At 48.9% G+C, this 25,223-nt stretch overlaps 8 protein-coding genes across 8 annotated transcripts; 5 read left to right on the top strand and 3 right to left on the bottom strand.

Moving 5' to 3' along the window:
* Positions 1 to 209: 209 nt before the first annotated feature.
* Positions 210 to 3,458, top strand: LTR64_002914 (uncharacterized protein; the record flags this gene model as incomplete). The annotated part of the gene is made up of 1 exon (XM_064897278.1): positions 210 to 3,458. One exon carries the CDS (start codon positions 210 to 212, stop codon positions 3,456 to 3,458), a length of 3,249 nt encoding a protein of 1,082 aa, XP_064756228.1.
* Positions 3,459 to 4,461: 1,003 nt separating this feature from the next.
* RGR1 (mediator complex subunit) lies at positions 4,462 to 8,115 on the top strand (the record flags this gene model as incomplete). The annotated part of the gene is made up of 1 exon (XM_064897277.1): positions 4,462 to 8,115. One exon carries the CDS (start codon positions 4,462 to 4,464, stop codon positions 8,113 to 8,115), a length of 3,654 nt encoding a protein of 1,217 aa, XP_064756227.1.
* Positions 8,116 to 8,751: 636 nt separating this feature from the next.
* On the bottom strand, positions 8,752 to 10,181 carry LTR64_002912 (uncharacterized protein; the record flags this gene model as incomplete). Its single annotated transcript, XM_064897276.1, has 2 exons — positions 8,752 to 10,018; positions 10,045 to 10,181. 2 exons carry the CDS (start codon positions 10,179 to 10,181, stop codon positions 8,752 to 8,754), a joined length of 1,404 nt encoding a protein of 467 aa, XP_064756226.1.
* A 1,694-nt stretch (positions 10,182 to 11,875) lies between these two features.
* On the top strand, positions 11,876 to 13,518 carry LTR64_002911 (uncharacterized protein; the record flags this gene model as incomplete). Its single annotated transcript, XM_064897275.1, has 2 exons — positions 11,876 to 12,204; positions 12,351 to 13,518. 2 exons carry the CDS (start codon positions 11,876 to 11,878, stop codon positions 13,516 to 13,518), a joined length of 1,497 nt encoding a protein of 498 aa, XP_064756225.1.
* Positions 13,519 to 13,943: 425 nt separating this feature from the next.
* LTR64_002910 (uncharacterized protein) lies at positions 13,944 to 14,315 on the bottom strand (the record flags this gene model as incomplete). Its single annotated transcript, XM_064897274.1, has 1 exon — positions 13,944 to 14,315. The coding sequence occupies one exon, from the start codon at positions 14,313 to 14,315 to the stop codon at positions 13,944 to 13,946; it is 372 nt and encodes a 123-aa protein (XP_064756224.1).
* A 2,851-nt stretch (positions 14,316 to 17,166) lies between these two features.
* Positions 17,167 to 20,943, top strand: LTR64_002909 (uncharacterized protein; the record flags this gene model as incomplete). The annotated part of the gene is made up of 1 exon (XM_064897273.1): positions 17,167 to 20,943. One exon carries the CDS (start codon positions 17,167 to 17,169, stop codon positions 20,941 to 20,943), a length of 3,777 nt encoding a protein of 1,258 aa, XP_064756223.1.
* Positions 20,944 to 21,891: 948 nt separating this feature from the next.
* Positions 21,892 to 23,217, top strand: UNG1 (uracil DNA glycosylase; the record flags this gene model as incomplete). Its single annotated transcript, XM_064897272.1, has 2 exons — positions 21,892 to 22,265; positions 22,320 to 23,217. 2 exons carry the CDS (start codon positions 21,892 to 21,894, stop codon positions 23,215 to 23,217), a joined length of 1,272 nt encoding a protein of 423 aa, XP_064756222.1.
* Positions 23,218 to 23,520: 303 nt separating this feature from the next.
* On the bottom strand, positions 23,521 to 24,807 carry LTR64_002907 (uncharacterized protein; the record flags this gene model as incomplete). Its single annotated transcript, XM_064897271.1, has 1 exon — positions 23,521 to 24,807. One exon carries the CDS (start codon positions 24,805 to 24,807, stop codon positions 23,521 to 23,523), a length of 1,287 nt encoding a protein of 428 aa, XP_064756221.1.
* Between the last annotated feature and the right edge of the window lie 416 nt (positions 24,808 to 25,223).

Genomic DNA, 25,223 nt, shown 5'->3' with positions numbered 1-25,223 from the left:
GGATCATCCACCACACCTGGCGCCCTTGCGGAAAGAGCTGTTACACCGCCGTACAAGCAAGAGCGAGATCCATGTACAAGCAGTATATAGTTCCGTGAAACTATGTATTATATTCACGGTTCAGCTGCACTAAGAAGAACATCATTTGCAATCATCTTTCTGACAGTGTCACAGAACCAGAGCCACAGCTCGGAACCACAACGCCGAAGATGTTGCAGAATGCAGATGTACTTCCCAGCAGCTTCAGTGCTAGCATCGCTCCCAAGAACTCTCCGTCATGTTTAGCAGGCATTAAGATTTACAGACAAGCTCAAGAAGAATACAGTCTGATCAAAAAGGCACATCGTACCTTGGCTCCCACTGGCTGTACACCAGATTTCTGCCAGTCAGGCAGAATGACACGCATTCTGGAGCCTCGAGTGGGTAGAGACCGTCCCTTGGCCGAGATTCAGCAGGAGGCTGCGGATTTTTTGCGTGAATGTCGCGACGAGAACATCATAGAGTCCGACGATGTATTGGATCGTCGGATCAAGACAGCTCTGATCCAGATCATGGAAACATCAGAGAAAATGGTGGTCACAGATCGAGACGGAAACCAAATCGAGGGTATCGCTGGAGGTATTTGGACTCAGTCACGCCAAGAGCTTGAGTATGGACTACGAGCAGCATGGCGAAATTCAAGAAGATGTATTATGCGTTCCGAGCATATGCATCTTGCCTTATGTGACCTACGACACGTTACGTCCAGTAGAGAGATGGCTAGTACTATGCTCGATGGTATGGTCAGGGCTTTCAACAGAGGCCGTATCTTACCAACTTGTTTTGTCTTTCCGCCACGTTTGCCCGGTCGACGCGGTCCAATGATTTGGAACACTCAAGTCTTGCAGTTTGCCGGGTATCGTCAAACAAATGGTTCGGTACTTGGTGATCCTGCCAACATTGAGCTCACCGAAGAGATCATTGCGCTTGGCTGGAAACCGCCACGTGACAAGACACGCTGGGATTTTCTCCCGCTAGTGACCATGGCTGAAGGCGATCGACCTCATATCGCAGAGTTGCCTGTGGAACTGCGTCGCACTGTCTCTATCACACACCCTCGTTTCAAGGAAGAGTTTGAAGTGATGAACCTCAAATGGGTTTTGGCCCCAGCCTTGAGTCGCCAAGGCTTTGATATAGGTGGCAATCAGTACACCGGGTCTCCTTTCATCGGTTGGTTTATGGATGCTGAAGTTGGCGTTCGTGACTTGGCTGACAGCTTTCGGTATAATGTGCTACCTGAAGTCGTTCAAACATGTAATCTCAGCGATGAACCGCAAACACCGTTTGAAGATCTGCCAGAATACTTATCCCTTGTGGCTCTATCAAGAGCTCAGGCTGAGCTCAACTTCGCTGTCTACTATTCCTTCCTACGAGCTCACGTTATGATGATTGACACTGTGACAAGCTCGACGAAGTATCAAAACTACGACCTAGATCGTCGAGATATCGTCGGCTACCGACTCCCAGCAGATCCGTATTGGTTGGCGCCGCCCCAAGGCTCTATCATCTCTGTCTGGCATCGAGGTGGTATGCCGAATTACCAACCCAAGCCGATGGTGTGTCGACATGTGCAAGACCCCATGAAAGCCTGGAAAAGGGAACTGGAGCAGCAGAAGAGGATGGAAGAATCTGACCGTTCGAAGAGTCTCATTGGGCACGTTAATAGCCACGGATCGATTCCGACCATCAGGATCTTTTCGTGCAGCAGTGGCGTTAATGCCAGCAAGATGGCAAAGAAACTTTACAGCACCCTCGAGCGATTGATTGCCGATACTCACGCTGAATTTATGCTCGAGAAGGAGAAACCACTCAATTCTTTGTCGTTAAGTGACGTGTTGCAGGACGATGTAATCTTGATCATTGCCAGCACTACTGGATCGGGGGAAATACCGAGTAATGCAGCGAGGTTTGTGGAAGAACACACCGCAGGTTCGATGATTGGCAATGCTCCTCGGTTTTCGGTTTTCGCCAATGGTGACAGCACTTATGGAGATACCTACAACGCAGCTGCAAAGAAGATTCAGGAAGTTATGACTTCTCTAGGCTGCCGGCCACTCCTTGGTCACTGCTTTGCAGGTGATACTGCTCATAAGAACCCTGACTGGGACTCTTTCAATCGATGGCTCGATAACATCGACCATCTCTTCCTAGGAAACTTACATAAGGTGGACCTTCCAACCAGTCTCGAGAAGATCGGAGACAAGACAACGGCTTTGCGAGCGATGCCATTCGCAACATTGGTTCGCAAGCACCGTCCACATTCAGACGGAATGATTCAGGCAACGTTTGACATTGGAGATCTGGATTACCACGAGATGGATCACCTGAAATTACTAGCACCCAATCCACGAATTGAGGTGCGTCGTGCTCTGAAACTGCTGCACTTACAAGAAGATACTGTTTTTAATTGGCACTCCGAGAACGCTTTTAGCTTCTTATGTCGCTTTGTCGATCTCGCCCGTCCGTTCAAGACCCTTGACTGGTACCCCGGTATCACGACGCTACCTCAGACCGCCAAAGAGCAATTGAAAACACTCGCAGTTTGTGACCTTTTGAGTCAAGCTGAAATTACCTGGACAGATGACTTGGTAGAAACTGCTTGTAAAGATATGGGCAGCATACAGCCGAGACTTTATTCAGTGGCATCGTGTCAACGACACTCAGGTCACAGGCTGGACGACATCCTCGAAGAATCTGCTGGAAATCTGGTGGACGTGGTTGTTAAGATCAACCAAACGGGCAAATTCAGTAATACGTGGCTTCTTCAAGCACCTGTCGGAGCGAAACTACGGTTTGGTCAAGCGAGTCCTGATACTTGGAGACTTGTGCGTGCACAACGACCAAACGCGCCTTTTATTGCCATTGCGACAGGGTCTGGAATCGGTCCTGTTCGATCTGTTCTACAAAGCCGAATGAGTGACCTGGACTGGACAAGCGGCCTCAGTAGCCTTTCTTCGGTTTTGGCTGTTGGAAATGCACCAAATAGTAAGCAAAGCTCTCGAAGATCATCAGTCGGATCGGGTACAGGCGGACGTGGGCTACCGAAGTTTATCAATCATCATGCACACTTGGGTGTTTCTAACACCTCCGGGTCGGTCCATCTTTTCGCTGGCTTCAAACCAGAAGATGAGGTGTTGTTTGACCACATACTCAAACCTGCGATAAAGGCTGAGATGTTTGGTACATTGCAACTGGTTCGTAGCAATGCCCAAAAAATCCGAGTGCAAGATTGTCTCTTCACCGAAAGAGAGAAGCTCGGAAAGATTCTACAGGACCCCGACTGTATCGTCTTTGTTTGCGCTAACAACAATGCTGCTGATGCTGCTGAGAAGATACTGAGTGACGTCGTTGGGTCAAATGTCAAAGAGAAACTGGGTGAAAGATACATTGAAGAAGTCTTCCGAAGTCACGTTGAGTAAAGGTTTGATATTCTCGACGGATATATCACATCCCAACTTATGATCATTCATTACGTACTACGTCGGAATTGGCATGCATGATGTATCTGACTGATAAATAAGGTTCGACTTTGGCTTTGTGCAAGGTGGTATGAACAATGTCTTACGTCGGAGCTACAGCCTGATCATGTATTCTTCTCAATTTGTACTGAAGGTGCGATTTTGGCGGATATAGTCAGGTTCATAGATCATCACAGGTTCGTACATCTCTCTCATTGGCTCTCTTGCGGCATACCTGAAACGTTCAATGTTCTGCGTGTTACAGCGTAGAGCCTTAAATCCGATGCACAGCACATGTGCTTCTGACCTACTCGACTTCGTTGACTGCGCGACTTTGCGAAACATGACTTGGTTTTGGGAATTTATAACCACCAAGATGTTAAGTTTATACTAGGTTCATATTATAGCGAATAAATGTACTATACTAATTACGGGAGCTAAATTATTACTTTTAGGACGCGCCCTCCCCCCCCGTACACATGCACTGGTGTGGCTACTCTAAATTGATAGACCGAGGACGCTGTTAGGCCTGAGGCAGGAACTGGCTCATCGTAGGGCCGACATTCCAAAACGCCTGAACGTCACATCCGTGTCCATCGAACACTACGCACTCGGCGACAGTGACATGCTCAATCTATTCGACCAGCATTAGTCCTTACCATAGTCGTGTGATAATTGCTTCTCCTGCTCACCGTTGAGTGCATCCTTCGTCATTTCATCTCCGTCGCCAACCGATTCGGGTGCAAAACCTATCGCGACTGACCAGGTTTGCGACAATTGATTTAGCCCTTGCGACTCGCCTGTTTCCTGTCTAGGTCGCGAGTGGCCCACCAGTTTGATCACCTTTCGCAGACCCCAGTGACGCCTCGAACGTGAACCTAGGTCATCCTGGCAGTGCTGGAAAGGACTAGGGTCCCATCCCTTCTGCGCAGGCGCAGATTGCAGGTAGAGATATGCTGCACGTATGGCCGATTGCGAAGTGAAAGAGTCTGGCATTGAAAGCTTCACGAACAGTCATGGCGTTACCGATAGTGACACTCAGGCGAGGAACCAGACCTCACGCGCAAACGGCGGGTTGTACGTTAACTCTAACGCCGTCAGAGGTACAACCACCGGCACACACCCAATCATGTCCATGAATAAATCAGACGGCGCCATGAACGGCATAATAAATTCTCACTTGGACCAATCGACTTCTCTAGCGACACTTCACATCGCTCAGCTGCCGGAAGAGTTGCTCGAGTCTTTCAAGACAACATTTCCCGACGATGTCTACGTGTCAGTATCGCAATTGGTGGAACGGGCGACACGATTGTGTTGGACCGATCTTGCAAGACTGCTAGAAAAACTCAGAGAGATAAAGATTCGTGACCCAAAGGATATCGCCGATAGAATCCCGGGCGAGGTTCACACACCAAACGACAGCTCAAAGGAAAACAGGGAGAAGAAGCTGAGAATATGGGAATATGCAGAAAAACACAAGCGTGTGCTGATCAAGCTCCTGGTCATTCTTCAATGGAGCGCAAAGACAGAGGAGAACCAGGCCACAATTGCTCTGAACTGGTACCTCAATGAGCTTCGTCAGTGCTTCCACGGCGCTAACAAAGCTTTGGGAGAGACCCTGAGGTTCAACCACACATGGCAAGATGCTGCACCTGATCTTCACACTGCCGCCGAGATTCTCGCTGCTGGCAAGATTGCTGCACTACCGGATCTCGGTTATGTCGAAGAGCGCAAGTTGACCGCAAAGCAGATGTTGTCAACAATGCGTCGTCTCGACAATGTTTTGAGTGTGCGAATGATCGTCGAAGACAATATTCCTGCTCCGCTCAGCAAATGGCGAATCCACGATGGTCGTGTTATCTTCACCATGCCTCACGAATTTGAGATCTCGCTTTCCGTCATGGACGAAGAACCTGATGCAAAGTTTCAAACCGTGGACGTCACATTCATCTTCTGGCCAAAACCCACCATGTCCCAGTTTCTGCTCGATGATATCTTAATTACTACAAATCATCAGCTAGCTGAGAGAGGAATCGAGGGCGCTTTTAGGTTCTTACACGAGTTGACGCTAACGCAGAAACTACAGGAGTTTTACCAACAAGCAGTACTTCTGACACAAGGCGTGTGGTCTGGTCATCTTGAAGTCGAAATGATTAAGCGAACGCTTGTTGTGCAGTACTGGACAAGACGAGCTAGCAGTAAGAGCTGGATCGAAGTCTCTATCAATAGTGGTCGTCTTGACCTGAAAGAAGAGCCAGTGGAATACCCTATTCCATACATACACCTTCGTTGGTTAAGATATGGAAAACTCGTCCCTGATCACATGATCGAAATCGATCTGGTACACTTGTCCTTCGAAAGCATCCTAAATCAGGTTGTCGCTCATCACATTGACTTCCTTTTCGACAGTATCTATGACAGGCTAGCGGCTACTAAACTTTTCCAGAACGGCGACCTTGAACTAGAGCAGACTTCGTCGCTGACTGATGGTCTTGAGTGTTCACTCTCTATTGAATTGTCCAAGAAGGAGCACGTACGGCTTACCTGTGACTGTGTAGCAGGTGCAGTCGTAATATCTCCTGCTACTGATCGCACGAGCCGGTTACAAGCGGAACTTGCGCGGTCGAAAAATGCGGTTGAGGACCTGTTGGCCAGATTCCAGACTTTGAGATGCAGCATCGTTCACAACAGCTTGTCTCAAGCCATGCGAGCATCATCCTGGCAGAATCTGCCCGGCATGCACATTCCGTACAACGAGCTCAGAGAACTGTTTGGGCCCTCGATCATTCGAGCGAACTTTTTCAAACGAACTACTTGGGCAGAAAATTGGCTACTTGTTGCATCTTTTGGCACGTATGGTGATTTGTGGTGGCTTGTTCATTACCCGATCAATGGCCAGCGTACTGTACAAGCATTGGAATACAATCCAATCCATCTTCAAAAGTCACTCTCGTCTGGCTACCTGGAGAAATTGGCTGAGTACGCTTCTAGAACTATCACGATGCAGACAAACCAGCACTCTGCGCTTGGGCTTGCTGTTATGAGCAGCTTACCTAGTGCCGAAACTGCTGGTGCCGGAAGCATGAAGGTCCATCTAGATGACCAGGAGGACCTTTGCGCAATTCAGGGCGACATTGTTGTGTCGTCCTCTAGCTCTAAGAGGGCTTCACAGAAACCTCACTTGATCGCCTATGCTCGATTGAGAGCCCCTGACGAAGTTCTCAAGCAGTTAGTGGAAGCAGAGCTGGATTCGTCAACAAATATCGACGCAGATAAGCGGTTGCTTCAGCTACGCATCCCTTGCGCGGTTGGCGAAGCACGCCTCGGAACAGTACTGACCAAGCTCCGACACATCAATGACTTGATTAGTTGTATGACTTTGGTCTACTATTCCAAGGCTCTGACGACGCAACGTGTGACTATGCATGAAATTGTCATCGACTATTCTACCGATTTGACCTCGAAACTCAGTCTGGCTTTGGTATTTGAGGGAACGTCGGATGTCTCCAGAGTCCGGCTACTCCCACAAGGCAGTAATCCGCACGCTCTAATATTGGAACATATTCAGCCACTCATGTCTCCTACCCAGGGCACGTTATCTGAACGCGTAAACAAGCTTCTTGCGACTTTGAGGATGAACTTGGCGCTTGCCAGGTGCCTTCAGTATCTGCAAGGGCTTGTTTGTGTTGCTGAGGTACCCAGCATGAGCACATTGAACCTAGCAGAATCGCGAAAATGGCTTCGCATGCATATTTTAGCTAGGGACATACAACGTTTTGGGGTCCACTTCTTCACAACTAACGCTGCTTTCAAGCATGATATAGATACTCAGGAGACCCCTCAAAAGATGCTTGTACGCCTAGAGATTGAACCTAATCTTGGCGGCTTTGGGAGTAAGCTTGGCTGGATCGTTCGGCCAGCTATTGAGGAGTTCAAGAATTACACTCGGCCCTCATATGCATCGCATGCGCTGGAGGAGCGTTTAAAGCAGCGACTTTTGAGTGCTAACGATACTCGATGGCTAAGTATGGATCAAGCAGTGAAGTGCTTGATAGACCAACCTGGACCTCTGCTTGTGGCGCTACACGACATAATCCTGGAATGGGTGAAGGAAGCTGTCGAAGAACAATCTAGAGCCACAGAACCCCAGCCAAATGAGGACGCTATGCTGCGAGATCCTGCTGGCCCCCAGACTAGTCATCCCAATGGTCAGCCCAATCTAGCTTCAGTGCAGAACATGCAGAACACTCAAAACTATCCTCCGCAGCAGCCGGCCGTTGACACCATGCAATTGAAACAAGCTCAAGCCATGAGAGCTCGCCAACAACAGATGCAGCGGCAAAACGGCCACCCACAAAGTTTCCCACAAGGAAGACCTATGAACTCAGCCATGAACGTGCAGCAGAATGGAAATCCAAATATGAACATCAACATGAACGGCACAAGTAGAGTCATGACTGCACCGCCCCAGCAGGTCAGACAACCACAGCCAAATCCCCAACAGCGCAGAGCTGGCATGAACCCAGCCGCACAACAACAACAGCAAGCTCGCAATAATCAAAACCGAAATCAGAGACCACCACCTCATCCGAACGATGTGATAAATTTGGACTAGGTATTCCTCCTTATCCCGATCGCTGAGGTTTTATTGCTTCGGATCGGCTGGGTGTCTTATCGTTCCACTTTCACGGCAGAGGGTTGCTCATACGATGTGGCAGATGAAGCTGGAATGGTCTGACGATGAGGTAGACCTTGGCAGCTCAAATGAGTACCATAAGCTGCACTTCTCTTGCAGATTTGGTTCATATCCTAGTAGCAGCTGCTAGACAGCAAAGATACAGTCTAGTACTTTTAGCATTTCATAGAATCTCGAAGTTCCATTTTTTCAATGAGAAGTTGACTGTGAAGTCAGAGTATGAGCTGTCAGCCTTCCTGGTCCATTCTTTTAACGATACATAGAGCACTGAAGTTCATAGTGACAGGAATCGTACGTTCGTTGTGCATCAGCAAACTGCTACAACATAATTCAAAAGGCTCAAATCTGCCGCTTCACTGTTACTACTAGTATCGACTGAAGCTGATCATGTCGCTTATACATGTCTAACAAAGGCTCATTCTCCATTCAAACACCTTCGTTGATCTGCGCCATACATTTTCATCCCAAGACCACAGCGCAGCAATCACGCAAAGTCGCTTGACCAAACAAACCATAAAGCGTCGCTCCTCCTTTTTATGTCTCACAACGACTCAACTAGAGTTTCCCATGTCTAGCCTTGAAAATGGAGATCTTGTCGTCGTAGAACAGGATCTCTCGTAATTTGAATTCACGCGCTACCTCGTCATTGTTGTCAGCGGTATCTTCGTCGTCGCTCGAGTTGCCGATCCTGCTGGATAGGTTACTTTGTATATCTTCGTGGTCGTTGTCATCATCATCGTCGTCGTCAGAGAAGTCGCCTGGGCCGATGTGGTTCAGATTGTGAGTGACGCCTCCGTCGTCGTTATCTCCGTTTTCATCGTCTTCGTCAATAGTGGAGTGCATGTGTTGACCATAGCTGGATGAAGAGACGTAGTTGCGCAGGGGTGATACGGGACGGACGTATTTGGATGTATATTCTAGAATCTCGTAGCATTTCTTCTCAATGCCGAAGTAGCATAGCTCGATCTCGGGGCGGACGGCTATGATGTTAAGAAGGGAGCGTGCGATTTCTTCTCGGTCGTAGTGTCGTCCGTTGGGATGGTTGGCGATGTGAGAGATGTGCAGACTGCGAAGGCTGGTGGCGTAAGGAAGACGCTGTAAGAAGTAATGCCATTTCTTGTGGTCTATGCTCATGCTGAGCTCGCGAAGGCGCATCTTACCGCTTGTGATGCATGTGACGAGGTCCTCGTGGAACAGCCAGTCTTGCCAATGGGTTTCTGGTGGTTCTCTGTCCGGTCGTTCGCGTTCGAAGCGTGGCATGTGTTTGTATTCACTGTCTATCAGGAGTTTGCGGAGGCTACTTTTGTGCCGGCGGATTGCAGATCGATAGATATCTTCGATGGACACGTTACAAGGACATGCGGGTGTCCTCTGCAAGAAAAGCCACTCCAGAGTATCTGGAGCCAATGTGTTCTTGATAAACCCAAGCAGGGATTTGGAGACAGTGTCCGTATGCAGTCTTTTTATTTTGAGCTTGTATTCTGAAGCGTCGAGAGCATTGACAGAAGAGCTGTTCGCACGCTGTCGTGTTATGGATGAGCCGAACCTAGAAGGTGTGGTCCTGTGGAGTGATGCTGGTGCGAATTCTCTGTGCATAGCGGACCATAATTCCTCGTGATTCGTGCAGCCAAGTAGGGTTAACGATTCGAGTCTTGACCAATCTATGGCTCGTGATAGAACAGGGATCGATAGATACACACGCTCAAGTTCGAGAGTGGAAAGCTTCAACTTCCTCTTCGAGGCTTCGCGAACAGGCTGTCTGGTCACGGGAGGCAGCGGTGAGGAAGGTTGCTCAGAAGTATTGAGTATTGGAGTGGTATATCTGTAATCGTGTGAGCCTAAACGAACCTCGTCCGTGTCCTCTTGAAGCGAGTGCGCAGATAGCATTTCTCCAAGCAATTCGACCTCTGTGTTTGTGTGCTCAATAACATCTTGAGGCGACTTTGCCTGTGAAGGTAGTCTTGCAGTGCCCGGAAATGAGACATGATGCTCATGGACGTAACTTGCAGGAGCTCTACATGCTACTGTGCTCGTGGTAGTGTTGAAAGGCTGGCAAAAATGCTGAACAAGTATTCCCAGTATGCCACCAGGGTGTGCGCGTTCGTTGCATGCTCGAAGTTCGGACGGTACCACTGACCTGTCGTCTCTTGGTCTAAAAACAATTTCTCTCTGTGCATACGCTGCCACTCCGACCCTGAGCTCCTGCACTTTCTCCAGCGAGCGTTCCAAAAGGATGCCTAACTCTTCAGCATATGACAACTCATCAATATCTAGGACCGTTATACTTTTGAGGGCTGGTAATATCGAGAAGGTAGGAAATTCGACAGTTGGATAGGCCGGTATGTGAAACAAAGAGGAGATGTTCCCATGTAGCAAAGATGGGACAGTATGATGTCTTGCATCTCGTGGAAAAGGAGCCACGTCTCTATTGTCGTGCCATCGCACCCATACTTTTTCCAACCGGCAATCGCTATCGTCTCGATTAGCCAGCGATGCCAGAGCAATCCAGACGTCCCGTAGTACACCAGTAGGCATATCCCAAACAAACGCTTCTAGGTTGTGCATGCGGCCGATTGCTAGAGCAACCAGAGTTCCAAGCATTTTCCCACCTTCTTTTGTAATTGAATACTCAGATACCCAGTCAGACGGTCCATTTCCTAGGCTGAACTTGCGCGTAAATCGAGCATAGTAGTTGCCTCTTCGAGTTCTCATCGGTAGATTGAGCGACTGCAATTTCAGACGAGGAGGTGTGTGTTTTTCGCAGCATTGGCACGATGAACAAGATTGTTGTATCGCCTCTCCAAGAACATCGTGGGCCATTACCAGAGTAGAGAGACCGTATGTTAATGCGTCCACACCCATGCGACTTTCGACTGTAGGATTTGCTTCGGGCCATACTATATCAAATCTGGAGTAGATGTAGGGCACAGCAAGACTGTGCAACGAAGAATGTGTCAGAGCGAGCGCACACAGGTCATTGGTGTGAGTAGTATGCGCAACCACTTGTTGTAGTATATCGATAGGGAGATCAAGCAACTGCAATCGTCCTTTTGTCTCAAGTCCTGCTCCGTCTGTTCTCTCTGAATGAGAAAACATATCTGCTGAGGGTCTGTAAGAGTGGCTTCTCTCCCCACGGTCCATCTCTAGTAGCATGGTAAGACGTAGGACTGCGATCGCACGAAGGAGAAGTATCGACAATAGTCAGATCGTAGTGCTGAGGGCAGCGCTTGCGGCGCGATGCCCTCACTGGAACAACGTCTCAGTCCGTGTTCATATTGCAGATTTATGATGTCTGTGCTGCACACAAGGTCGTACAAAAGCTTAAGGTTTTCGGTTTGTGTCTATGGATGTAGTGCTGATAGTGTTTTTGCAAGATCGATATCGTGAGAGTGACAGAGTATACCGCCAGTAGTGGTGGACATGCTTTGCGCTGCAGCCAGCTCTTAATTATGGAGGCTGGTCGATCATTGGTCTGATACGCGAAATAGCTTGGCGCTAAATCACGCGTTCTTTCCTGCATTTGAAGCGGGGAACGAAGTGGCGCCTTCCTGCAGCTTGCCGCAATCGCTAAACTGCTTTGTGATGATCATCCTTCATGTTTGCATCTTTGCATGTCTATATTCTCCCTAATTTGTCTTAGATAACTGGAGATCGCAGCCATAATGAGACCAACATAAAGATGTCTACCTTTCCGACAGAACTCTGGCAGATCATCTGTCACTACCTGTCATCTGATGAACTCGCATGCCTGAGACTCGTGAACAGAACACTTGCTGATGTTGCTGCCGAAACACTAATTACAGAAATTCGTTTCGATACAAGCCATGAGTCGTTCGAGCGTCTTCAGGCGGTTGCAAACCACAATCTGCTATGCAAAGGGGTGAAGAAGCTCGTCTACGAGGGTGGTATGATCGAGGATGCAGGATGCATTCACCACTATTCACATCATTATGATGCACTACATCCCACTCTAGGGAAGCCGCTCCCACCTCAAGACAACGAGAAAAGGTATGTTGCAACCTCTATCTTCGTTAAATGCAATCGCAATCGCATATGACAAGAGGTTAACCAAGAGCTTAAACTATTCATGGCTGTCGTCTATTCTCATTGGATCAGATGTGCTCAAGATACAATGTACTGACATAGGTGTACAGCACACGTGCAGATCGTCTTCATGCTCGGAACTTGGCAAAATTCGAAAAGACCATGCAGGAACGTTATAGAGAATACCGTACCCTGTATGAGGCTCAACAAAACCTAGCTGAGACAGCAAACCAGTATTTGTCTTGTATAGCACGGCTCAGAAATCTCGACGAAGTCAATCTGAAAACCGATACTCCCTGTGTACACCAGGTATCTCCTGTCTTTCGGAAGAAGTACTATCAGGACTGTGCTGTCAAGATCAGCCTTGATACAGCCTCTTCTGTCTGGCAGCTTGAGAACCTTCTTCACAAAACAGGACTGACACGACTTTCAGCCCGGCAATTATCACCAGAATTCTTTGACGGCACCGGCATCAGGTCCAAACCTTGGCTCGCTTCACGGTTCAGCAAAATGGAACGAATTCAATTGATGTTTCGCCCTGATTTCGATAGTACTGTTGCAGACGCCGATGCTTCGATTCCCATAGGCAGTCTGACATTGAAAGCAGCAAGTCTACTAGCGTACTCACTAGGTACAGCCACAAATCTCCAATCACTTACTGTGAACTTTCATCCAGTCATAGAGGAAACAGCTGGTCAGCTCATTCACATCATGGCCGGCACTTCATTTGCGAGCTTGACTCATCTTGATCTGGATTTCTTCTCCACTACTGAGGACTACTTCGTCCAGATGCTAAAGCGTCAGCCGAAACTGTCTGGGCTCTATATTGCGTTCGCTGTTCTGACCGAAGGTCGGTGGGCCAACACGATCAAAAGAATGAGGTATGAATTATCGTTGGAGGAATTCTTTTGCAATGGGCAGCTGGAGGATCCGGAAATGATGTTCTCTCTTGATCTGTGTGAGCGGGACATGTGGCGGGATGGAGACAAGCACACCCTGTCCAGTGCTATCGACCTCTATGTGACAGATTCCAACTACCCAGTCGACGAGGATGATTTCGATATGGAAGACCCAGATGTAGATTTTGACATAGTCTGGAACCCTATCTACCGAATCGACGAAGACTTCGACAGCGAAGAGGACCTTACACTCGACCTGGGTCCAATATCGGACGACGACGAGAAGCACGGTAGCGATTCCTCTGGGTCGGATTCAGATGAGGAAAACGACAGCGACGACGAAGACGAGGACTTGCCGGCTCTTATGGACATCGATTGAGTTTGTCGCCTCTTCTTTTATCGAGCATGCAACCAAACTAGCAATGGAACAGCTACTGTATAACTTGAAGGTTAAGAGTGTCAGTCTAATCATGGTATGGGATAAGCTTCATCGGTAATAAAGCAATGATGGTTCAATGTAAGATACAGTTTGATTTTGTACATGGATACCCAACAACCATAGAGACATGGACAGGGCAGATGGATGCAGAAGCAAATGACACGACCAGAATATTGTACAGTTTTCGTCAAAGCATATGATAGTCCGAAGTGAACATCCGATGCATGAAGCAGCAGGAATCACCAATCACCTCGACCGCCACCCACCACCCCCAATTGATTGATAGTTGGCACTGGTTCCGACTCATGCACCCAATATGAAACGTTCTCGCTGACGCGTTTAGTATCAACACCACCCTCAGACAATCACTCAGACTCCATCTGCAACCTCTTACTGCTCTTCGGCTTCTTGTCTCTCACGCGTATACTCTCGAAATACACATAACTAGCATAAAACACCTTACTCGTATTGCCCGCCATCGTCCCCTTCTTCAAAAACGACGCCAGCTGCGCACTCTGAATAGACGTCTCCCCTCTCCCAAGACACTTGCTAATCTCCCTGCAGAAACTAGCCTGCGTCACGCCCTGCTTCTTCAAATGCGCCCTAACCTTCCTCCGCACACCATCGCAAGTATCGTATGTCTCAACATCCCCCGTCTCTTCCCCTTCCAAATTCGGCATCGCATCCGCGTCCTGCTTTTGCTGGTTGGCCGTACTTGGTTTCGTGACTTTTGGCATTTTCTCACCTGCTTCTTCGCGGGGGCAGAAGAAGGCGTGCACGGCGGCGTAGGTGCTGTTGTCTTCGCCGCCGTGGGGGTCCTATTGAGTCATGAATCTGCGGTAGGAGTTGACGTTCATCTGTAGGTGGTTTTGGAATTCGGTGACTTTCATGCCGCCGTTGTTGATGGAGGTGTCGATGTTGGTGCGGATTTGGTGCAGTTATAGTTCATGGTGTCCTCTGTGGGGTGGTGAGGTGCTGGTTTTGGGTACTTGGTGGGGCAACGTGGGTGGTGTTGGTGTCTTGTGTGAGGTCGATGACGGAGGAAAAGGGAGGAAGTGTTGGCGCGTGGGTGGGATGTGATTGTGGTAATATAGGTTATTGGTTTGCTGAGAAAGGTGGTAGTGGCTATTTTTGCGGATATGCTGGTGCTATTGGCACGAAGTTCTCCTGACCAGGTAGCGAGGACATGATCGGTGCTGGTTCTTTGCAGGCGCGTTAGCAAGGTAAGTCAAGAACAAGCAGTCGAAGACGCTTACTTGTGCTGTTGTTGTTGCGGGTAGCTCGATTCGAATTCGTGGCTCTCAATGCCATGTCGTCTAACGTGGTGTAGTGCTGGCAAAAGTGAGTGTAGCAAATGTACTGGGTCTGGGCAGGTCGCTATCCAGGAATCTTTGGTTGGTGTTCGACGTAGTTCTTCGTCCGGAGTACGTCATCGCTGATAGTCTCGAGTGAGGTCGCGTCGCGAAAACACGTGAATCAATACCCCAGATGAACGAATCTGCTTCAATCCTCTTTCCTCTTTGATATAGATCCGAGCACATAAATTTCGACAGCAAGGTATCAACCACTAGCAACACAGACTAGACTATGGGGAGCGTTCATAGTGAACGACTACGATTCTAGTGTATGACATTAGCAGAACATGCGCTGAGGACTACCGATTGGGGGTCTCACGAATAGACAGCGTAACACACCTACAAGGAACGATAGAGCTGCAGGCACAACGATCAAGCGCGAAGGGAACTGTGGGCTCACGCTTACACAGGGCATCCGAGCGAGTACTAGTGCACGTCTCAGAAGAGAAATAAGAAAATTGTAAGGAGCAGCTTAAGGTCATAGGTTCTATGCAGCCCATTGACCTCGAGTGAAAATGAACAATAGATGACTTGGGCATGTAACAATGCAGTCATTTCCTCTCTTTGTTTGGCAGCTTACAATGTTTGAAAGAGGAAACCTTGGCTTAGAGCACTAACGTGGCTCTGCGAGCTGCTGGTATGAGCAATGCTCCTGAGTAAAATCTCTGCTCCCCGTTCTCTTCGATACTTGGCAAGTTACCAATGCTAGTTTGTAGAGTTGATGCGCAATATGACTGTCTTTTTGATGCGCTGCAAGTTTAGAACGACTTGCTCCAGCAAAGTGCAATCGGTCATTTTGGGTACGAGATTAGGTAATCCTTCGATATATCACGTGCACGAGTCGCTTCTCCAATGCGAATCAATGCCCGTTTTTTTGTCCCGATGTTCAAGTTCGCCAGCACGAGCCAGAGTCGTAGCGTATCAACCATCACAATTACACTCGCCAGGTCTTCATCTTCATCTCGAAGTGGCTAACCCAGTACAATAGCCGACCTTGACGCAAACTACCCTTGTCCTTGACAGCTTCCTGCCATCCACCTTCTCGGACTAGACAGAAATCCAAAAGTTGGTCCTCAGTCGACACCAGCGTCTGGCGCGCAGAATCCCATCAGCCCACCTTGTATAAAAACACCTCATTATGGATCACTCTCGAGATCCCTGCCCGTGGGTGGCACTCTCCGATTTTGGCGGCGCATTCAGTATGGGAGCGATAGGAGGCAGTTTATGGCATGGCGTAAAGGGCTTTCGAAACTCACCATATGGAGAGCGACGGATAGGCATGATCACAGCGATAAAAGCTCGAGCGCCCGTAACGGGAGGCAATTTCGGCGTGTGGGGAGGCATGTTCAGCACATTTGACTGCGCAGTAAAAGGGATAAGAAAGAAGGAGGATCCCTACAATTCGATTATCGCAGGTTTTTTCACAGGTGGTTGTTTAGCAGTAAGAGGAGGATGGAGAGCCGCCAGAAATGGTGCCATAATGTGTGGCATCTTCCTGGCTGTTATTGAGGGTGTAGGTATTGGCCTAGGTCGATTGATGGCCGACCGAGGAGGATATGATGTAAGACACACACACTAAACATAAGAACAGCTACTGACACTGCTTACAGATGCCACCACCTGGCTCAGAACCTCCTAAAATCGCCTCGGCGGCGTGACTCGAATTAGCTGTCCCACACTTTATCTGAGGGCGTTTCTTTTCACCACATAGACTCAATCTCCTCTTCTCGACTTGTCTTCCTTTCTAACAGCATAGGGTAGGCGCCGGTAGGAACAGTGCCGTTGTTATTCTTCTGCGATGAGCGTCATGAGCAATTGAAGAAATATGCAACGAAGCATGTCTGGGCATATTGGTTGAACATAAAGGCCTGGTATCCTATACAGTTTCACGGTCTCAACAAACTAATTCACGCCTCGTGCTTGCCTCAGCGGCTGAGGTATGATGTACAATATAAATATGACACACTATCGAAGGTGGCTACGCTGCACTATCGCCCGGCATAACCCGTATCATACTTGCTGTTTCCTTGCGTGTTTGTGAGAATTTGTCGATAAGGCATCTCAATCGATCTATTACCTCGCCTCTTCACATCTTTGTTCCAAGAAATATTGGTTAATCAACGTTCATTTGCCTTGCAGTACGAGCAGAACCTGAGACTCGAAAGCGGAATCTCGGCCGAGTCCAGCGTCTTTCTGCCGTACCATCACTCAACTTTGTATTGTGGAATGCGACATGCGCTCTCATGTTCCAGGCATACCTGATAGCACCGACAAGGATAGCTTCGATCCTGCTAGAGACGTTCCCGACTATCTCCAGCGATACTTGATCGTTACTGACAAGCCACCGGAAATCTATCAATTCGTTTCGCAAACACGCGAGCATAAACTACGTCTATTGACCCGTCGATTCTTCAACCAGATTCAGTATGGCTGTCAGAACCCTTACTGCGATGCTCCTTCGTGTCTATCTTACCGCAAACGCATTGCAAATGCTCCTCTACGACCTCATAGCGACGTGACTGCTCGAACCCTTGCCGTGAGATGTGTTGAACAATATGCTAGTCGAGGCAGAGATTTGGGTCGTACTCCTAGGCGAGTCAGAACCAAAACGAAGTCTCGGTCCCACGATTTCTCCTCATCCGATGGGTTGTGCCAAAACGATCCAATTGTGCCATGGTATGCCGATGCGCAAGAACATCTTACAAAGCGAGTCGCCGCGGCATTACGACGCCAGCCAGCCTCTACCCAGCATGCTGCTAGTCGTCAATCCAAGTCTAGAAGGAATGACAGTCCCACTTCGAGCCCAAACCAAGCGGGAGAGGAATCTAATAAGAATGGCATACCCGTGAGAGTCTCGAGAAGGTCTATGCCATTCGATGCGGTCATTGAAGAGAGTCTGCCTAATACCGCTGAAGCTGCTTTTGAACAGGATCATCCGTTACCTAGTGTCGATGCTATACGATCTGCCTCTAGTCAAATTCCCGACCTCGACAACGCCTTCTATCATTCTTCAAAACGGGAAGCCCGCGGCAAGGACATTATCAACGATCAACACGATCGGTCCAACGTGGAAAGGAGCCTCCGCACCGCTGTGCAGGTGCACTTTCAAGGCATCCAGAGCGGAAAATTGTCCTTGAACGATCTCGAAGACTTCACACGCATTCAACTCGATCTGAAGGAGGACTATCTTCACGATCCGTCTTGGAAGTTTGCAAGCAAGAAGATTCTTCAAGACGAATACGAAAGACTCTTATCTAAGCACAATCAATTTCCTCGCCCAGCCTCGCCTTTCCGTTGCAATTCCACAAGCAACATAAATGATGCATCCACACCAATCGAGACATCCTCAACAGAAGACGACCACATATATGCTACAACAGACTCTGTCGCAGTCGACGACGTAGCTGCTACCCATGTGGAATCCATTCCAGTTCCACCGCGGGCAAGGAGAGCTGTGGTTGATCCTGCTTCGCTGCCACAATTCCTCCTGATGAGTTCCAGATTAGACACCATTACGACTGCCATCACCGAGAACCCTGCCTCCAAGACATCCTCGATCTACAAGATTGACAGACACGGCTCAACTGTAAGCAGTCTTAGTCGTGCCTACACCTTTGAGCTGCTTCCTGCGACCGCTCTTGGATGGCTGAAAACCTGCATTGGACTAGATAACCATCACGACTCGAAAAGAAAGGTCGCAGTCGATGCATTCATTGACCAATGTCTCTTTTACGTCTTTACCGACCCACATCGGCTTATGCTGTCTGCTGCTACATGGAACCAATATAGACAACATGTTCCCCTTCGTTCAGATAAGAGAGGCTTGCCTCAGGACCCGGCATGGCATGACCAGAATGGCCCGCTTGTTTTCCCTAAATGCACCTCCATCAGTGCAGTAACTCGTGATATAGTTGGTCTAAGTCGAACCCGCGAACAGACCGCTTCACGCCTACTCTCTCATCTTCACCAGCTGTTGCGGTGTACGTATCCCCTGCCATCTTGGCTGATGGAGTCTACCACTCGACGTTCTCACTCTTTCTTGGAAAACCATCAGCTGGCGTACATCCTTGCGCTCTGTGTTGCCATTGCCGCGAACCTAGTCGAGGAGTTTGCCGATCAAGCCCGTTCGTTTGACCACGTTGACTGTACATTTGGCATGGTTCCAGATGCTACTATACCAGTCTTGCCGTTTCTCGACACTCCCCTATCGAGAATCATGACAAGTCTCGCTGACGTCGTAAGTCATCGAGCAGCTTTGGACATTGCACAGACGGCTAGAAAGGTACGCTCCAACGAAAATTCTCGAGGTCACTCAAAAAGCACGGTTGCCAACGAGATCATAAGCATTTTGAAGCAAGCACAGGCTTCGCATGACTCTACAGACCTGAGTATCCATTACGCTGGCCGCTTGGTTAAGTTCATGCTGGCTGTAATGCTCTATCGCTGGGATCGCAACCCAGTTGTTCGACGTACTGGCCCTGTCAGTGGCGCTCTGACCCTTCTTAGGGGGCTGTACCACTCAAGAGCAGCACTCTCGCTCGACAATGACTCTTTCGAGATGGCCTTCATCTCAGACGGCCTTGACGACGTCCAAACCCCATCGCAGTGGCTCGAGTTCAGACCAGATTCTTCGAATCTTCACATATTACAGTTTCCCTTTCTCCTTCCTCCAGCAGATTTAGTCAAGTATTTCCGGTCGATCAATCTGAAGCTGATGAAACAATCACACGAAAATGCTCTGCTAGTATATGCAAGTGGTAAAGCACAGTTGCTGCTCAGTCCGTGGCGTGTCAATAATGTCACTGAGGTGCTCGACAAGACCAGAGCGCATATGGCCAGGTACTTTGTTATGACCGTCAGTCGAGAACGCATGTTGGAAGATGCCATCGGGCAAATCTGGCGCCGCGAGCGTCAGGAACTAACACGACCATTGAAAGTTCGTGTGGGCATCGATGAAGGTGAATTAGGACTCGACCATGGTGGCGTGCAGCAAGAATTCTTCCGACTCATTTTCGCTGAAGCTTTTCACCCCCAGTATGGTATGTTCGAGACTGATCCCGCAACGCACATGACCTGGTTCAAGCCAGGTTCTCTGGAGCCCCTGTACAAGTTCGAAGCTCTAGGTATCCTCATGTCGCTTGCGGTGTATAATGGAGTTACTATACCAATGACTATGCCACTTGCTTTGTATCGAAAAATACTGGGCTTGAAGGTCAAAAAGGTTGAGCATATTGAGGATGGGTGGCCCGATCTTGCACGAAGTTTCCGACAGATGCTTGACTGGACTGAAGGCGACGTAGGTGAAGTAATGTGTCGTACCTACGAATTTTCCTACGAATCATTTGGCAGATACGTGACCATCGACATGACGAAGACACAACACAGTACCACATCCGGTCTGCCCGGTCCTTCAGCTGACAAGACGGACCCTAAGAAAGACAACACCAACGACATCAGCGGTCTACCTAATCCAGACGAAGCACCTCTCGTCACAAACGCCAACCGCAAAGACTACGTGAAAGACTACATCCTCCACCTAACCGACAAATCCATCTCCCCTCAACTCACAGCCTTCCTCAAAGGTCTTCACACCCTCCTCCTCCCCAAAGCCCTCAGCCTCTTCCCACCCCACACCCTCAAACTCCTCTTCGAGGGCCACCCAACATCCCAACCTCTACGAATCACCGACTGGCAAGCCGCCACCATCTATGAAGACTACACTCCCTCCGACCCTATCATCATCTGGTTCTGGGAACTCCTCCGCAACGAATTCACGCAAGACCAACTCAGGAAATTACTCGAGTTTGTGACGGCGAGTAATCGAATTCCTGTGGGAGGGTGGAGTGGTGTTAGGTTCATCATTCAGCGGAATGCGGCGGGGAATGAGTGGTTGCCAGGGAGTAGTACGTGTTATGGGAGGTTGTTTTTGCCTGAGTATAGCTCGAAGGAGATTTTGAGAGAGAAATTGACGAAGGCTATTGAGACGAGTTTGGGATTTGGGATGGTTTGAGAAAGTGGTGATAAAGGAAATATTTCTGCACGAAAGCGAAAGGGCCAGCACTGCAGTTCGACTGATAGATTCATTGGCATAAACTTTGGTGCAGCTTTCTACGAAGTCATTTTCAGCACCACGTAGCACATGATGCACAGTACGAATGGATGTTGTTTGTGCCTTTCTATTGCTCAACGACCGTTGATTTGTAGTAGTTGGTTCCTCGTGTCTCGCTTACATTGCCATGGTACCAATGTCTGCAAAAATTTCAGTTGGTCGTTCCATTCGCGGCGGCCACAAAGAAAGTCCAAGAGGTGATACGATAATCTCAGGGGGTGAAACGACAACCTCACCACTCTCCTGCTCATAAATCCTGTAAAAAGTCCCTGGACAAGGCGATCTTGCACGAAACCAAGCGGTTGACTACCACAATAGTAATGCTTGATACCTGAGCTTTAGCGTGACTAAAATGAAATCGCTGACGCTGTATGACTGTTGTACTAGCCTGTGGCTGATAGTTTCCAGGAATATCTAGCGCTTATGCGCTTCAAGTGCTCGTTGTGGTCGTCGTTGCTATGTAATGATGTCCGGTATTGTAATACGGAAGTATACATTACTGATACACGGTACGGTATGGATCTGACACGGTATAATATCGAACCCGATTCCCATCGGCACGGCTACAGATTTTGAGTTAGCTTGGAGCTTCTACGTCACCGTGTCGCGCGACGCGTCAATGGTAGGAAGAAGTCGAAATCGATGTTGAGCAAGAAGCATAGATCTGGGAGCTCGACTATGCTTTCTCTAAACTCAGCAGGTCCAAGTTAGCTGAAATCCAAGTCATCAACTTCGAAATTGTGTATCTGCTCTGCGACAGCCATCATTCTCGTCCGAGCACCATATCGCTTTCTGGCTGCTCTCGGCTTGCGACAGCATCTAGCACTCGGCCGCCCGAGGACACAAAGCATGTCAAGTCTCAAGCGCAAGGCAGGTCCAACAGCCGCAGCGAATGATCCTAAGAAGCCTAAGAAAGACGCGAGCCTGACTTCATTCTTCGGTCAACCGAAGATTGTCCATTCCACAACAGGCAGTAACTCGTCTGCGCACGCCGAAGCTCAAGGAGCAGCACCAAACTTCGACAAAGCGAAATGGGCTGAAACTCTAAGTGCGGAGCAGAAGGACCTTCTGAAGCTTGAGATCGATACTCTCGACCCTACTTGGCTGGCGCACCTGAAGGACGAGATCACTACACCAGGCTTCCTTAAGCTCAAGAAGTTCTTGAAGAGCGAAATTGATTCAGGGAAGACCGTGTTCCCACCTCTGGAGGAAGTGTATAGCTGGTGAGTCCTTCTTAGAATTGGCGCCAGCGATCGAGTACTGACATGTGCCTGCAGGTCTCGCCATACACCACTGAACACTGTTAAAGTCGTAATACTAGGACAAGATCCTTACCACAACCACAATCAAGCCCATGGCCTCTGCTTCTCCGTTCGACCACCAACACCGGCGCCTCCTTCTCTCAAGAACATGTTCAAAGAGCTGAAAGATGAATATCCATCCTTTACGCCTCCACCCAAGAACGGCGGGTTGCTTACACCCTGGGCCGAACAGGGTGTCCTCATGTTGAATACCTGTCTTACTGTTCGAGCACACGATGCCAACTCACATTCCAATCAAGGCTGGGAGCCATTCACACAGAAGGTCATCGACCTGGTCGCCAAATTACGCACTCGAGGCGTCGTATTCATGGCATGGGGTTCGCCTGCCCAGAAGCGCTGCACTAAGATCACGGGTGGGAAACATCTTGTGCTGAAAGCTGTACACCCTAGCCCGCTGAGTGCTGCAAGAGGGTGGTTCGGCTGCGGGCACTTCAAGCAAGCTAATGATTGGCTCGAGACACGTTATGGCAAAGATGGCATTATCAACTGGGATTTGAATGTGCAGAAGCCGATCAAGGCACCCGAAGTGACTGGTGAGCCCGTAAAGGTCGCCGAGAGCCAGCAGAAGTCGAATACAGTCAAAGAAAGCGGACCTGCTACTGAGTTGCCAGAGGTCAAAGCAGGAAAGCCTGCATCTCAGAAGGAGGATTTTGATGACGAGGAAGACGAAGACGCTATCGAAGCTTTGAATGAGCTAGCGAACAGCGATGCTGCTGAACCTTCCCGTGAGGATGTGCCAGGCAAGAGCAACGAGACTGCGAACGAACCAGACAGTGGGAAGGTGAAAGACGATGTCGATATAGCAGAACAGGATCAGGAAGACAAAGAGAACAGGCAAGTATCAGCTCAGTGAACGGCTATCTGGCTGTCATGTGTAAATCGTAAAATATCAGGCCTTGGATGTGGCCAGCGAGCGTTTTAGTTGATGTAATATATTCACGTTAAACATATCAGGCTTCGGAGAAATTGACTTCGCCAGATAAACGTGGGATGGTGTAAGGTCCACTATTTAGGGAATTCTATAATTACAATTCTCCGTCTGTCATTCGAAGTAACTGCTAAAGTCTGCCTTTCCTGCGGTCAAACATCATTCTAATACATTCAGGTCTAGCCCAAGGGTCAAATAAGCTCTTGTGCCGTTGCGAAGCATTGGGCACTATCCCGCTGTACCGCCACTGTTGGCTCTGATCAGTGCCTCTACGTCCTGCTCAAGCGAGGAGGCAAACCCAGGTGTCTCAATGGTCATTCCTGGGACTGGTGAGATACTAGCAGCTGTATTGTCATAATTTCCATCGAAGCCAGTCACTCCCATTTCTCCAAGATCAGGGAACGAAGCGTCTTGTGTAATGTACTGATCGTGTGAGAGCTTCCGCTTCTTGCTTGAAGAAGGACCTGCTCCGTTGGTGACAGGCATGGTGCCTGATATATCGTCTGAGGTTCCAAAGCCCGCCAAGATGCCTTGCAAGTTAGGGTTCCGTGGCGCGGAAACTTCGATCTCTTCTGGAATTGGAGTATCATCAGGCTCTGGAGTGAGCTCTTCGACGTCGGGTCGTGTGTCGTTAAGTGGTAGGTTATCGTCAATCTCTTGCTGGGTTTCTGCAAGTCCACGCATGATGCTATCCTCGACGTCCCTCTTATTTGTTTCTTCTGCTGCGCGCTTGGCGGATAGATCCACGAAGAGAGCTTCATCCTTGCTTAGAGCTGCCTCGTTCAAGTCCAGTAACCTTCTCAGGTCAGCGACGAGGGCTTTCCTAGCTGTAATCGTTTCTGTGAGACTCGCTTCTGCACTTGCCAGCTTCTTAATCAGGCTAGAGAGATTGGCAGCATAGACGGGAGCGCTGGGTTTAGTTGTGCTTGGATCATTGATTTTGTTGTACTCAGCTTGAGCCATATCCACGACTGGTCGGGTCGTGAAGTCTGATTTAGTGACAGCAGTTTGAAGAGGGCCAAGGCTTTCAAGCTCTTTTGGCATGCCAGTACCAGTTGACGAGTTGAAGAGAGAGTTGCCCATGAGCGTTTTCTTTCCAGAGGCTGGTTTCGAGTTGTCCACATCGTCAACTCGAGCCTGAATAGCAGCGAGAATGCTAGGTTCGAAGACATTTCGAGTTTTCCACACCTCAAGCAGACGCTTCAGTTTTCCTTGGATATCAGTTGGTGAGGATCGATATGCTTGCTGGACTGCCTCGGCGATAATGGGCGAAAAGGCATTTGGAAATTCAGCTCGTTTTCGAGCTCTAGCGTTTTGAACAATATCATTGACAAGATAGACATAGTTCAACCTCTTGGGTGGTGGTGAGTCTTTCAGTTTCGTGAGCCAGACCTGGGCTATTTTGTCGGCGTAGCGTCTATGGAAAGCGATCCATTGGGACACTGAAACTATGCTCTCTTGTGTCTCGTTCAATGTTGCCAGCTTAGCTCTCAAAGCTTCGTCATTGTAGGCCATGGTAGCTACGGTCTTGCGCCTTGACAGAGCGATCTACAATAGCTGCTCTCAGAGCACTGTCGTTCTGCGACCAGGTCACGCTTGCCTAGAAGTACGACCCAAAACGCAAGGCCTCACAACTATGGAGGGGCTAACAGAAGATTCTTTCGTGCTCTGACTAGTGTCACTGCAAGTGTTCTTCGATGAATGACTGACCGACTACGATTAAGGATCGTGCGATGAGTGTGATGAAGAATGCTTCGTAACGAAGAGCGACGTTTCTTCAGGCTGTCAGAATGGAAATTGAGGGTAGCTGCCAATAAGAATACAGTTGCTGACTGACATTAGCTGAACCATCTACAAAGCGGCTACTTCTTCACCGGGGATGAACTGTCACTCAGAATTGGCAACCTCGTCCATGCAGCCCGGAGTCGCGC

The sequence above is a fragment of the Lithohypha guttulata genome (assembly GCF_036872675.1).
Source record: "Lithohypha guttulata strain CCFEE 5908 chromosome Unknown scaffold_2, whole genome shotgun sequence".
NCBI classification, from domain to species: domain Eukaryota; kingdom Fungi; phylum Ascomycota; class Eurotiomycetes; order Chaetothyriales; family Trichomeriaceae; genus Lithohypha; species Lithohypha guttulata.
The sequence above is the reverse complement of the archived record's forward strand: the minus strand, read 5'-3'. Positions and strand labels throughout refer to the sequence as shown.